At 41.8% G+C, this 15,658-nt stretch overlaps 1 protein-coding gene across 1 annotated transcript in view; it reads right to left on the bottom strand.

Annotated features, from left to right (window-relative positions):
- MARCHF3 (membrane associated ring-CH-type finger 3) overlaps nt 1–14,255 on the bottom strand; it is a 31,866-nt gene extending 17,611 nt beyond the window's left edge. The window contains exons 1-2 of the mRNA XM_056848375.1: nt 14,017–14,255; nt 8,048–8,252 (exon numbers count right to left, since the gene is read on the bottom strand). Coding sequence (XP_056704353.1) covers nt 8,048–8,252; nt 14,017–14,204 — 393 coding nt within the window. The 5' untranslated portion in view covers nt 14,205–14,255. The remainder of the gene's footprint in view (nt 1–8,047; nt 8,253–14,016) is intronic.
- Nucleotides 14,256–15,658: the final 1,403 nt, after the last annotated feature.

The raw sequence follows: 15,658 nt of genomic DNA, 5'->3' as shown, positions 1-15,658 counted from the left end.
TATGCCAAACATCAGATTGTGTTTCAGTTCAAGCAGCTGTCTCTGAACCCCTGTTCTGTTGCACAGTATGGGATATGGATACCCTGCCATCTGATCCATGATGCCTAACATAGATGCCTGTTGCTTTCAGAATTGTTAGGAAATGCTACACATAACAGCTTTCTTTCTAGAATCACAAGGGCTGGAGATTTACTACTGTACTTAGGATACTACCTATATTTACCACCATTTCCGATGTCAGCTATGAGGCTTCCCTTAGACTAGCTAGTTAATATTTAAAAAAATAGCAGATATACTAGCTATTTGGAGTATTTCTCAATTACAACCAGCATGCAACAGAGCGTTTCAGGCTTCCACCTGTTGCTAATAATGAACTCCATTCTGCCAGAACTGCTCAAGCTCTATTAAAATACACCTGACTTCATTTTAAAGGGGCTCATGATGAGATGTTCCCAGTAGATTTCATCCATTAACAAGCAGACTTTTAAACAAAAAAAAGCCCCATTGATTTAAGTAGAAGCAGAATTGGCACTTGCTGTATTGTGTGTGCTCTACTGCTTGGTTTAATCTTGGACAGTATCCTTTATGAGATAGAATTTGGCTGAGTTTCCAGAAAAGCTTAAGTCTTGATTCCACATCAGCACAGGTTCATCTCTTTGCAACCACAAATCCATTAACAAGTTAATCTTAAGCATTTCTGACAGCATATCTCCCGGCCGAATTGATGTCACGTTGCAGTGTCACGAGCACATTATGATTTGCAATAATGTACTGGCGTGGCTGTTAATATCCTGCACCCAACCACTGACTTAACCCTGACGATTTTATAATCCTTTCCCCCGAAGACCTTACTGTACCATCAGGATTTTAATGTTCTTAAGAAGTGATTTTGGAACAAAGACAGATAACGTAAAAGGATTATGTTGGAGGCCAGATCAAGAGGCAGAGAGACCTGCTACAGTGCCAAGACTCACAGATGCCAGTGGACTTGGACATGGCCATCTTTCCTCCAAATTTAGCAGTGTCTCTAAAACCTCAGTTCCCACAGTACGCACACATGCACATTCCTTCTAGGTGAAGCTAAGCTGAATTCCTGGCAGACGGGCCAGCCCAGTGCTGCATGGGGAGCAATGAAAGTGGCTCTGTCTAGGTTGTCTTGTCATTGCATTAGACAGATGTCATTGATAGCTGAAATACTTATGTATCTATCAGACAAAGGGAGCTGTGACTCACAAATGCTCATACTGAAATAAATGTTAGACATTAAGGGGCCACTGGACTTTGGTTTTACTACAACACACTAACTCGGCTACTCCGTTGCAATCAAAACATTTATTGCAGGGCCATGGAACCACCCATAATCTTGTTATCTCACATCTAGTGAAGCAAATATTGAAAGCTTTTATCTGTTGGAGGGGAGGTAGTTGTTGTTTAACACATGCCTTCATTCCAACAACATAAGACACCATTATGTTTCGAGAAAATTTTATATTCCAAAAACAAGGGGTTTTAAAAACATTTTAATTATCTCGTCCTGGAAATGAGGGGCACTTGCTGGCTGAGCATATAAAGCTTACAAAGCTCCTTGCAGCAAAGAATTTTGTGCTTCTTTACCAGGAAGCTGTTTGAAGCAGCTTTTCCATTACCTACTTTCAGCTAATTTAATTTTAGGGAACATTTTTAGTAAACAATATTTCAGCAGCAGAGGAAAAAAAATCTCTTGGATTTCTGCTTGGGACAAAAAATAGAAGAAGGAACAAATGCTTTAAGAAGATACGTTTTAAAGACTGATTTTTAAAAAGTCACACATGCCCTAAGATGCTAATATATACCAAAGAAGGCCTCTTTATGAGTCAAAGAAATTTTCATTTGTGTGGGGCACCCTGACAAATTACCTGCAGGAGCTGCCCTGACCCCTCTTGTGTCATACACAACCACAGACAGGCACCGATTTTTAATCATAAAGGTTTGGATTGGAAGCAGCACAAGCAGAGTTACCCTACAGGAAGTGCTCCTGTGGGTCGGTGGACTCCAAGCGCACTGTATGGGGCAATCTGTGAGTGAGTCTGCAGCAGGGGGGGATCAGCAAGGGACAAGCTCTCCTCGGCACTATGGTCTTGCACGAGCCAGTCCAATGGAACCGGCACTAGGATGTCCTCATGGCTCAATGCCCGTTTCAGTGTGGACTGAGGGCCTACTTGCTTGGTTGTAGAGCTTTTGTTGAAATTTCTATTGTTTTATCTTTTTTTGAAAGCCGCTTTTGAGTCTCCAGTGTATGAGGGTCAAAATGTTTAAAGCAGGCTTTAACATACAACACCGAGCAAATTCAGCCTTTTTGAACGGTTTCTTTTTGTTGGGTATCATCATTTTTATGTGGTCCTAATGTCTCGATGTGCTTTCATTTCTTATATTGAAAACATGCTTTTAAAAGAAAAAAAAGGCCTTTTTTTGGCACCGCTTTTAACAACTTCAGGGGAGTATAATGAACACATCCCCTCCTCGGCTGCTACAGGCTCAGTTACCAGCTCCGGTCTCTTTTAGCTCTTAAGGGCAATGAGCCATTTTGTCTTGATTACCCTCCTTAAGCCCCTTTTCCTTCTAGCATTGACAGTGATCTCTTTGTGCACTTGGCCTTCTGCTTCAGTAACAGGAGACCAACCTCCTGCTTCACCGAGCAGCAGAGGGTTAGGATACACAAAAGGAATATCAAAGGGGAGAAGGGAAGATGGATGTTGCAAACATTTTGTCATGATGGATCTTCCCAAGTCAAGAAAATACCTATTTGAGTCTCCCTATATGTATCTGCACCCTGACCTGGATGGCCCAGGCTAGCCTGATCTCGTCAGATCTCAGAAGCTAAGCAGGGTCAGCCCTGGTTAGTATTTGGATGGGAGACCCACCAAGGAATGCCAGGGTTGCTGTGCAGAGGAAGGCACTGGCAAACCACCTCTGTAAGTCTCCTGCCATGAAAACCCCAAAAGGGGTCGCCATAAGTCGGCTGCGACTTGAAGGCACTTTACACACACACATATGTAACTAAGACAAAACTGATAACAATTTTTTTCTCTGAAGTTTCTCTTCAAATAATTCAAAGCAAAATGGAAAGTTTACCTGGAATCGCAGTCAGACTCTAGGCCCAAGGAGAGGCGTTCCTTAGGTTAAGAGGAATCTTGCAAAATATACAAGGTTATTCCATGAACCTACAGAGTGCTGAGTTTCTAACAGGTGGAACTAGCAGAGAGGAATAACTGCTGTTATAACTTATGAAACTGCCTTACATCAAATACATCTTGCTCACTATTGTATGCCCTGACCTGCAGCAGCTCTCCAAGGCAGAAGCACATCTTTCCCAATACCTGTTAGCGAAGTCCCTTTATCTAGAAATGCCATGGTTTGAACGTGCACCTTCTACACAGACAGCAGGTGCTCTCCTTCTCATACCACGGGACATCCCTGATTGTAATACTGAATTATCAATGCTACTATATTTATGTAATCTTCCAAGAAGCTTGGGGCAACACACTTTTCCCTTCTTTTATCCTCACAACAAGCCTGTGAGACTGATTAGGGTGCAATAGGTTAGGCTCAGAGCGTGTGTGACTTGCCCAAGATCATCCAGCAAGCTTCCATGACAAAATGGGGTTTCGAATGTGAGTCTCCCAGATCTTAGTCTGACACTCAAACCACTACACCACACTGGCTCAGGTAAATGTTCCATGCAAAATGGATCTGATCAGAGACAGAATTCTGAATGTTTGGGAATGTTCTATTGCTTGATATAATGCCTAGTTTAAACATGTGTGATACTAGTCCTGTGCATGCAAGATCCAGGAAAGATGGCCACAGCTGAATGGACATAATATACATATTTGTCTTCAGTTTTGATTTAAAGGAACCAGTGTAGTAATGCTATAATTCTTTGGTGCAGGAAATACAGAATCACTGTAATAGGTTATGATGTCATGCTATGTTTGAAGTACTAGTGCTTGTTTTTCTCTCTTTCTTCCTTTCTCTCTGTCTTGTGTTGACAAAAACGATTGCACTGATCACTTCATAGATGTTGATGGGGCCCACAAGGAAAAAAAGAAGAAAAGAGAAGAGGAGAGTACAACGTCCCAACATGGGTCTGATGCATCTGAACACGTGACGTGATAAAAGAGTGCCTGTGGTCTTAACAATCTTTTGCCAGTGAACTACTATTTGCAAAATGTTGCCAAGACCCTTTACTGTGTAGAAGGGTGAACACTGTGGCAGTACATAAAGCATGCAGAGACTTTGCAGTATGTTTTAAAGGGAGCTTTTTGTTATTGCAATAAAACTAAAAACAAGTGCACCTTCGAAATGCTTACTCACTATGTCACTTGCTTTACATTTTTATATAACTATCTATTTTCTACTATTTTGTTAAAAATTCTACAGCCTGGAGGGAATAAGGGCCTTTTATATTATTCATGCAATTCTTGGGGCTTTGTGGTCTTTTAACACACAAAAATAAATGAGATAATCTAATCTCTCCCACTAGGGCCATTACTCAAGAGAAAGTAGTGGAGACTGTTACCTTATAGGATTGAGAACATAGGATTGTATATAGAATTGTATGTTGTAAGTCTTTCACTGCACATTTGCACTTTTGCATCTATGTGATAAATTGTCAAGTTCTAGATTACTTTGTGTCTGTGATTGACTTGAAATTAACTAGCCGACTCCATACTAACTACCTGGAGGTTGGCAACCCTAGAGAAGCCATGGGGGAGGAGAAAATTAAGCAACTATAAAATTTCCTCATAACTAAAAGCTTTGCCAGTAGGGTTGCCAGGTCCCTCTTCGCAACCAGCGGGAGATTTTGGGGGCGGAGCCTGAAGAGGGTGGGGTTTGGGGAGGGGAGGGACTTCAATGCCATAGAGTTTAATTGCCAAAGCGGCCATTTTTTCCCAGGTGAACTGATCTCTATCAGCTGGAGATCAGTTGAATTAGCAGGAGATCTCCTGCTACTAACAAAGGGACTACAATGTCATTCTCATGAACTGCAAAATTGCAGTCGGATGTTAGAATATAAAGTCTGAAGAAGCCAACGCACTTTACACACGCGCGCACACACACACACACACAGTGGTGCAAAACTACAGTTACAGGTCTCTTAAATGCTTAAGAAAACAGTACAATTTCCTGTATGGAAAAGGGGGGAGGGGCAACAGATCAGTATCTTCTGTTCGCATTTGTCCCTATTAACTGCAGGCTAATGGGAATATACATTCAGTTTATTCGCTTTCTTCATAGCAAAATACATTTGCCCTGATCTGTTAAACCTAGAACATATGTTGGGTTTAAACTTCAACTTTGTTTTTCAAAAGCCTTAACTTCCAGACAAAATTTGCTAGGAGGAATAGCTAGAAAGTTAGCAATTAGACATCAGTGGCTAGTAGAGCAAGCTGTTTCCCAAAATTTGCTCTCATTCATACCTCAATTGACCAAGCAGACATGACACATTTATTAGCCCCCTTTTTAAAACGTTTATTTCATGTGTAAACGTTTATTTAATAGTTTATTTCATTATGGAATGCTGTAACAGCAAATCTTCCATACTCTGGAAGGGTTAACTTTCAACTTGTCCAGTCACTATTAATTCTGAAGAAATGTCACATTCCATTTGTGCAAAGAACATTTTCTCAGAACAGCCAATCCCAAGGGTGAAATTGAAATAGATTGAGCCTTAAAATCTATTTATTTACTCAGCCCAATTTTGTGACCATTTTTTTATCTTGGTAGGTTTATACTGTCCCCCACAGAAGTCATATTTTCTGATAATTAAACGTGACAGAGTTTTGCTTGGGATTTAGAGAGCACATCTGTGATGCCATAAACTTGATATGCAATCTAATGGCTCACTCAGATCCAAAAGTCATGCCACAATAAATGTGTTAGACTTTAAGGTGCCATAACACTCTTAATCAGGACATTTCTATCCTTTTTGGTAGGTTCTAGACCTAGGCAAGGGAGTTTGTTTTGTATAGTTTTGTTTTGTTATTGTTTCTTTTGTTATTTTTGTTTCATTTTCATAATTCTATTTCATTATTATTGCCCATTGGTTTCAGTGGAAGACCCACCCCCTCTTCTTGGACCCCCTATTCTTTGAATAGGACAAAACTCAGAGGGATCACAGAACATCCCTATAATGCTGCAAAATGTCAGACAGAACAAAGGGCCCACCTTTTGGAGGCAATGAAAGGAACCCATGTTTAACAGTCAAGTCTATGGGAGAATTGACAGGAAAGATTCCAAACAGTAATACAGACAGCATTGCAGTCACTTAGCTTGAAGAACAGTAGCATAAGTAAGAGGAAGACCAACAAGGAAAGGGGCTTTTGGTGGCACAAGGAGGGAAAGGCATCTGGGCAGCCAGGCAGCAGCAGCAGAACCTTGAGGTAGATTTGGTTGGACAGGGATTAAGGTTTGGAGAGCATCAGGCAAAGAGGAGCGTGAAGACTGCAAGGAAAAATTTGGCAAGCATTGGGAAGAAAGAGGAAGGCAAAGTCCTATTCCATACCCTTCAGAACGAATACCTCACACGTGTGTAGTTTTCATATTAATTACATTCGTTATAAAACACCTCATTTTTTAATTATTGTAACTAATAATGAAAGAAACACACAATTCTAGTAGGCTCAGGATAGATTTAGACTGAGAAGGAATGATATGAGTATAGGTGATTGCCCAAGCATGTAGTTCACTGATGGAAGTTCTACTGTTAATCATGGTTCATTTAACAGTCAAAAATAGGATCTGTACAGCAAATGTGCTAGTTGTGATTAGAAAATCCACATTTCCTGCTACTTAAGGATATTTCCCATAATCCCAAAATGTTTTAGGTATACACAAAGCTGCTCCACATACAAGTCAACCCATTCATTTCACTGGACGGCAGAGTTCTATTTCATATGCACAAAGCGATGAACCCACAAAGTTTCCATTTCCAGTGAGGTGAATATGATCAGGCTGCATAGGAAGGAGAATGCACTGGTGCCCCTGTACTCATAGCAATCGCTGGATGGGTCATTTGGCCGCAACAATAGGTGTGCCCTAGATTAAATGCTGTCAATTTAAGTAGGATTATAGCCTTTGTTGATGATCCTACTGCAGAGTATAAGATGTGATTCTGACAGCAATGAAGAGGGGGAGTAGTACTTTTAGAAGAGTTCATTTATGACCCTCTGACCTAGTTAGTATTGCAGCACAGATGGAGGATGGGGGAAATGTTGGGTAACTGGATAAAAATGCATCATTGTTGAGAGAAATGAGTGTCAGCATAGTTTCACATAAGGATAGCAACATTCTGTAATCAGACATTTGTTGTCTCCCAAGTGAACAATGAAAGTTATTTTTATGTTTTCATGTTAACTCTTTGTATCTCATACAAATCTCAGAGAAAAAGACAGTATTCTGCAGCTTCATCATCACTGCTTCACTTTTATTTTTTAAAGTGACCTGTAATACATTTCAAAAGATAAGAAAGCATCTTGCGGTCTCCCATTACATCCAATTAAATGAAAATAATTGCATCCCATCCTGCAATATTCGAAATGTAAGCAACCAGGGGGCAGTGGTTTACTACTAGCACTTGGCAAATAACAGATAAACCAACAATTATTAAAAATATAATACGGCAATTGGCAGAGGAGTCAGATTTGTTTTTTTAATTAAATCTTAACCTGTATTTATGATCCCTACCAATAATTTCCTCCTAATGCTCAGTAGATTTGTGTTGCCTGTGTCTGAATTAAATAAAGCAAAGGATGCAGTGTGTAAACTAAACATTCACTGCTGAAGGCACCAAAGCCATCAGTTCCACTCTTATCACTTGTGTCTGGGGCTGAAAAATGAAAGTATTAATTAGTCCTGCCCTCTTCCTGCCCTTCTTTTACCCCCTTCCCTGCTTCCCAAACTCATAGCTTTTCTTTTGCTTCATTGAAGCTGCAAAGCTGTTGTGATTCGGGTGTAAAAACATACATCATTAAAGCAAAGCTTTTGAGGACATGCCCCATTTACTGACCTCAACCAACGGCCGGGGTTTGCGCTCTACTGAAAACCTGAAGTGGCAGAGTTCACAGTAAGTGGTATTCGAAGACGACAGCCAGTGCTCCAGGCAACTGCGATGAATAGTTCCCAGGGTCCCTGTACATTCGCAGGGCGAGAGCAAGTCCTCTTGACTGCTACCTTCGTGGCAAATCCTACACATTGGTCTGTCATTGAAAGGACTGCAAGACAAAATAGAGAGGTTGAAAGTTAGTGATAGAGTGGGAGAGAGCTGAAGAGCATCTGGTCCAACCTCTTGTTGTAAAGCATATTTTCTTTTGCTGGCATCTTGCTTTGCTTTCTTCTTGAATCTTATGGCTATATCCTACGGGGGCTTGGTTCACACATAACACAAAATCATGATTTATTTAAACTATGGTTGGTTGGTGAAACCAATTCAGCCAATCACTCAAATTTGCATCAAACAACGATTAAGCCACAAAGTTTATATTGTAAAGCAGGGGTGTCAAACTCATTTGTTGCGAGGGCTGGATACGACATAAATGTCACTTGGTTGGGCCATGCCATGCCTCGCCAGCCCAGATTAGGAGTGGTGGTGGGGGGGTGTAGCTGCCTCAGTTGGTGAGTTTGCAGTGGGCTCACCAGCCCAGATCGGGACTGGGTGTGTGTGGCTGCCTCAGTTGGCTCGCAGGCTGGATAAGAATGCTTAAGGGGCCAGATCCCGCCCACGGGCCATACGTTTAATGCATCACATGAAACCACAGCGAAGACTACGATTTATTAACTGTGGTTAGTAAACCAACTTCAGACCCTGGTTTGACAGACCTTAACTTATGATATTTAGTGGTGTGGTGTGCATCCATACAATCACAGTAACCATAGTTTGTTTAACTACAATATGGTTTCATGTAATGACTAAACAGAGCCAAAGTAATACACCGATTTCTGTGCTGAGAAATGGCATAGTATAGTGGTTAAGAGGCTGAGTGACCAATCTGGAAAAGTGACTTGGTAGATATTAAATCGACAGGGGCATTTTCCAGCTAGCAGCTACATACATAGTTCTTGCCATGGAGGGGATGTGCTAGGGTTGCCAGCTGTGGGTTGGGAAATACCTAGAGATTTTTGGGGCAGAGCCTGAGGAGGGCAGGGTTTGGGGAGGGACCTCAATGCCATAGAGTCCAATTGCCAAAGCAGCCATTTTCTCCAGGGGAACTGATCTATATCGGCTGGAGATCAGTTGTAATAGTGAGAGATCTCCAGCTACTACCTGGAGGTTGGCAACCCTAGGATGTGCTAACAACTTTTTTCCCAAGGTACTGTTTACACCAAGCATATTGCTGGCTCGCTGGCTTCAGGAGGGCTTTGATTCTGTATAACCAGTGGCTCCTGTTTGCTTGTTACTCTTCTCTCTCTCGTCTCTCTCATTCTGCACTTGCTAAGCATGGAATTAACTGCTTTGCTTGCACATGCTATCAGGCAAGCAGTGCTCACACTGGGCAGGAAACAGAGACAGATGCCGCACCACACACACACACACACACACACACACACACACACACCCTGATGTAGACAATATCTACCACATTGTCTATTATCAAGACTGTGCACTGAAATCAACAACACAGAGTCACACTGACCAAGCCAAACCAGAAGATGCACAAGAGATCAGTGATTAGGATCAGAAATCTCTTGACATATATAATTTTCCTTATAAACAACTGCAGAGATGCAACAGGGAGAGGTTAGTCCTTCCCCCAAGTCCTTCCCCCAATACTGCCCCTTTCCACAGCTGCAATTATTCCAGGTGGGGGGGAAAGACGGGATAGATCTTAAAAAGTTAATTACACGAAGTGCTAAATTAAATGTGACAGGGGATGTGCAATTATATGACTGTGCCCATTCACGTGGAAAGAAATCAGAGAAAGGAGGGTCTATTTTTTAAACATAAAGCCCAGTTTTAAAAAAAGGTGAGAAGAACACAACCCTAAGACATTCTCACTTTTGCTCTGATGCATGGATCATTTTTCTCACAGCCAGTCCCCCTGTGGGTAGCAAATGTTTCAGGCTCCAGAGCACAGTGAGATAAGGTGTGGGGTGGCCAGCTTGATCCATTCACATGCTTTGCTTCCTTTAAAGAGGGACCCACATGAACAGTGGACTTGTGTAAATACACAGAGATCCCCCTATTTATTAGTTGTGCACACTACCTGCTTTCACAGGTTGCCAAACATTTCCCTGTGCCTCTTCTGGGAATGAATATTTTAGTTACTATAAAATAGAGCTATTTTCCTCGTATCTTCTTGAAATGTGTTAGAGAGAGGCTCCCGCGGGTGAGGGGTGCAGTGCCGGAAAATTTCCTCCCAACTGGATCAGGAGGGGAGGAGTAGCAGATGAAAAAAAAAATTCCCCTATTGAAGCCAATGGAAACGAAAACTGAACTGGATAGTGAAAACAAACATTCATTTCAACAACTAATTTAACAAAATAAAATTATGTGTTTAAAGATAGTGAACCAAAAATGAAAAATTTGTGTTGGCTACCCCCACTGACTGTAAACACAAGGTATACCACCATCCCCCCTCCTCTGGAGGAGCTCAATATTGGAGCACAATCTGTAGCCTGGGCCAAGCTCAGGATGAAAGGGAAGAAAGGAAAGGCCTAATCAACCACTATTTGCAGCCCGGATATCTCATTTATTAAAATGAAATGCTTCTGAAATGTATTCTACTCAGTTTTGAGACCAATGTGGTTCTTTGTTAGGGTTGCCAAACTCCAGGTACTAGCTGGAGATCTCCTGCTATTACAACTGATCTCCAGCCAACAGAGGCCAGTTCACCTGGAGAAAATGGCTGCTTTGGCAACTGGACTCTATGGCATTGAAGTCCCCTCCCCAAACCCCGCCCTCCTCAGGCTCCATCCCAAAAACCTCCCGCCGATGGCAAAGAGGCACCTGGCAACTCTATTCTTTGTTCCTATGACTATTCTGAAGAGTCTTTCAGATTTTTGCACCCATGTTCCTTAGAAATCATCTTCTGATCTTCAACCTAAAAATTTTAATGGACCTTTTATGTGTGTGTGTAAAGTGCCGTCAAGTCGCAGCCGACTTATGGCGACCTGTTTTGTTATGGCCATTAGTTTTTATACCCATACTTTTCCTGGCCTAAATCATTCTGCCCTTTCTAGTGTAGTTATAGCATGCAATTATATGCGCTCTCAACCCCCCCCCCCCAACACTTTTGCTAGGTTAAGCAGGCCAAGCTTTTTAACTAGTTTTTCATCCCTCCAATCAGTTCTAATCATTGTACTTTGTGTTTGGTGCATTTGAATTTGTTCCTCAGGAACAAACATAATTCAACCTGGAGCCTATGTTCCAAATGAAAACCTTTATTTAATCGTATCAAATACTACTGATAGAGACACAGCAAGCACAACAAAATTATTCCTAGCTTTCTTTCTACTACTTCTCTCTGTATTGTGTCATAGTGGCCATCTTTCTTTTTCCATGTGCTCCAATTTCTGTTTGTGTCCTCCTCTCTTCAAAGTACAAACACCACAATCTTATCCTTCCATCAACTTCTGCTGTATTTAGGGTTGGCAAATCCATTTGGGAAATTCCTGGAGATTTGGGGGTGGAGCCTGGGGAGGGCAGTGTTTGGGGAAGGGAGGAACTTCACTGGGGTACAATGCTATAGAGTCCACCCTCCAAAGCAACCATTTTGAAATACTAGGAGATCTCCAGGTCCCACCTAGAGGTCAGCAACCCTAGCTGCATTCAGTGTCCCTCCTCAGTTTTGCTGTGCCCAGGTGCATCATCTCTGGCTTTTTTCTGGTGAGCAGCAAGGATCAGGACTGTTCTGCCTTTAAAGAAAGCTGTCCTGTCTTTCTAAGGATGAGATACCATTGCTGGAGTCAAAGATCCACAGAATGAACACATGAAGCTGCCTTATACTGAATCAGACCCTTGGTCCATCAAAGTCAGTAATGTCTAAGACCACCAGCGGCTCTCCAGGGTCTCAGGTATTTCACATCACCTACTTTCCTAGTCCCTTTAACTGGAGATGCCGGGTATTAAACCTGGGACCTTCTGCATGTTAGGCAGATGCTCTGTCACTGAGCCACAGTCCCTCCCCATGAAAACCCACCAGCACAGCTGCTGCCACCGTTTTGACTTTTCAGGGGTTTTTTGGTATGTGGTCAGCTGTCTTTCCTGCTCCATAAACTCATGTAACGATTTACTCCCCCCCCCCCCAAAAAAATTAAGAACAGATTCCCCCCAAATCTATAAAAAGGAATAAAGTAGTTTTAGGAGAGCTGTCACATAAAGCACAAACATATGAAGCTGCCTTCTACTACATTAAGCCATTGGTCCATCTGACCCAACGCTGTCTACTCAGACTGGCCACAGCTCTCCAAAGTCTCAGGTGAAGAGCTCTACTAGCTCTTTGTTAAAGCTTTTGAGAATATTGTGTGGGGAGGAGAACAGGCCTGGGATTTTTCTATTGCGCTTTTGTTATAAGCCTTTCAATTCAGCTTTAAGGTGAAACATATGATTCACAAAAATGTAAATACATTGCAACCAATGCCAGGACAGTTTCATCCCTTCCCCCAACCCACTGTTTCTTAGCAAGGTGGTTAAGTCTCAAAATATCTGTAACCGAGCACCATTGCTAATCAGGGGTGTGTGCAGCTTAGTATGTATTTTCATATTACTATCTCAGAATGCATATTTGTTTTGTGCCTTAAAACAAAACAGATGATCAGATCATGCTCTCTGAATTATTCAAAAAATCAACTGGATGTTTCAAGGCTTTCGCCAGTTTACAATCCCATAGCAATTTGATCCTGTATACTATAGCATAAATTAATTTCCAAATGGAACCCATGTGGTGAAGAAGCTACGATGCTGGGTTTGGAGGGTCAAATTCGTTCTCACCCAAGTATTTCCCTGGGTGGACTCTGACAAGGCATTCACTCTCAGGTGTGGTTGGTGTGAAGACAAAAAAAAAAAGAGTCCAATGTATGCATTACTAAGCTACTTAGCGGGGGGACAGGATATAGTTAGGATTCTTTTTAAATCCCCACAAAAACCCTCTATTTTTAAAATTATTTTTAAAATAAAAAGTGTGAATGTAAAAATGTGACAGTGAGATATAACCCATCTTAACTTTGTATAAAGGTACTCATTCACTGTAAGACTGTTCGATGTACCTTTCTACAAAGAAAAACAATTAAGGATTTAAAAAAACTATAAATGGGCTGAAAAAAAATCTTCTTGTCCTGTTATTCTTGGGTAGCTCTACTGGCTGATTTCCAGTGCAGATTCCACCTATGTTGTGGGTTAGGGTACGCTGCTAGCAGCTGGGGGCTCTACAGCACTAACAGATATACCCTGGAAGTATGAACGCCAGTCCACAAATGGACGAAGAGCCTGCAATTCTTTCCACATAGAGTAGACAGAGGAAGTCTGAAATCACACACTGCCTCAGTGAAATGACTGCTCTCGCCAAGAAGCAGCACACACACATGAGGAAAATGTCACTTGTGAAGTTTTCTTTTACGCATCAGGAGGATTTATTGCAACTTATTCCCTTTGCCACCTGCATCTCCCAACAGTTCTGCTCCCGCCTCTTGCCTGCAACGCTAGAATGCCGAATGAGTTTAATTATAAGTGTTAATTATAAAGTTATGATGAGCAAGAGCATTTAATCATAAACTCAGAGGAGCGAGCAAACCCTGTGCATTGATGGATAAATGTGCCCTAGAATGCAAAAAAAAAAAAAGTAAACATGCAGAATAGTAGCGTCTAGTCTAGTTCTTACGGAAACAGAGACAACTTAGCCTGGTTTCAAAATAAAGCCAAAGTCTTACTAGAGACACTAGGATCCGGTAGTTAAAGCCCCCCCACCCCTCCTTTCCCTCCACTTTCTTCCCAATATAGTTTAATGAATAACTGGACATTGGTTTGGCTTGGTACTACTGTACCTCTGTGTAGCAAGCGTCCGTACTACCGTTGACAGCAGCTGCCCGTCCTTGGCCGAAACTTGCATGACATACTGCGGCTGTCCATTCACAAGGCTGCTACAGTCCTCCACGGTCTTTACCATGGGAGCAGCCGAGCTGGTGCAGTCTGGTAAGACTTCGGGCAGGTGACTGCAGCGGCTGGTTGTCATGGTAACAGACAGCAATTACTCTGCTAATGGCTTCCACATTCATACAGGATTTCCATCTAGGAAAAAAAGATTAGAAAACAATTTCATAAAGGCGGGGCTGCTGAGAGTGAAAGCCAGGGAAAAGAGGGGGAAAAAAAACAAACACCCACACGCAAGCCACCAACATCTTAAGTCATTAAAATTCAGCAAGACTGTAGTAGCACCATTTCTTGTTACAAATTTTAACACAAAGGGGAAAAGCAGGGATCGTTAATAACAATGCAGCAGGCTGCTCAACGCGCAACACTGTCTTATTGATTCTCTTTGAAACAAGGATTTTTCCCCTTTAGAAAAAGCCTCTTGCTATTGGCAAGGGAGGGGAAGATTTAAAAATTATGTAGAGTTGAGAGATTGCACCTCTATGTATATCTTTAAAAGCATTCTTCACTTGCTTTATCGCGCACTCCCCCCCCCAAGACTTTAATGTCTTGGTGATAAATGGAAAGACGGAAACCTTTTGTCTCCCCTATCCGCCAGCGCACAGCGCAAAGGACCCAGAGTTTGTGTTCATTTCAACTCCACGTCAGGCTCTGACCACAAACTGATAAAGTTATACCTTTCAAAAGGAAGGCAGACAATAAACTTGGAATCCCTCTGAGAAAATAATCCATTATTGCTAAGTGCATTACATCATCAAGCCCAGAGCGCAACACCAAAAGCAGCATTTAATGACAGAGAGGTTTTTTCCTCCTTTTTTTTTTTTTTTTTTGTCACCAGCCCCCTTAATGACAACCTGCCTGCAGTAACAATATATGCTGCAAGGGGAGGTTTTAAAAAGAAATCATCGATTCATTTTTTCCTTATCACCTCAAAGAGATGAATTTTATACGTTGCATGGGACTGAAATGATTGCACGGGGAAATAACACCTACACTTGGGAAAGGTTGATAGTGGCTTTATAACGCATAACTTTGGGTCCACGTTTTCATAGGGATGTACTCAGCAGAACTTTATGACGCTAGAAAAAGTGGATCAAATTCCCTGGAAATGTGTGCCTTCTTCTGCCCCTAAATCAAAAGTACAAGTGGCAGTGTTTTGACATCTGGAGGCCTGAACTCCTCTAGGTGTAAAGACAGAATTGAGCCTTCCGCCTTTCACAAAACACTCATAGAAAAAAAAATTATCCACATAATCAGGAAATGCATGCTTCAAACACATTTTACATTTCATCTCTGTTCAGAGCTCATTGCCAAGCCTAGACTCTTCCAGTGCTCAAATTCCCTTTGATACTTTTGGGTTCAAACCATGGTTTCCAGTACTGGTTTGGATGCAAACTAGATCTTCAGTAACCACAGTTTTACCACTTTTGATATTGTGACAAACTATGGTTACTGATGTCAGAAAGGCAGTCCATTTGGACATCAATTCATTTCAGATGTTTGTCTATACTGAGCCACATCCCGCTGGTTTCAATG

This window comes from Euleptes europaea, chromosome 4 (assembly GCF_029931775.1).
Source record: "Euleptes europaea isolate rEulEur1 chromosome 4, rEulEur1.hap1, whole genome shotgun sequence".
Lineage (NCBI taxonomy): Eukaryota > Metazoa > Chordata > Lepidosauria > Squamata > Sphaerodactylidae > Euleptes > Euleptes europaea.
Note: the sequence above shows the minus strand (reverse complement) of the source record. Positions and strands in the feature narration are given on the sequence as shown.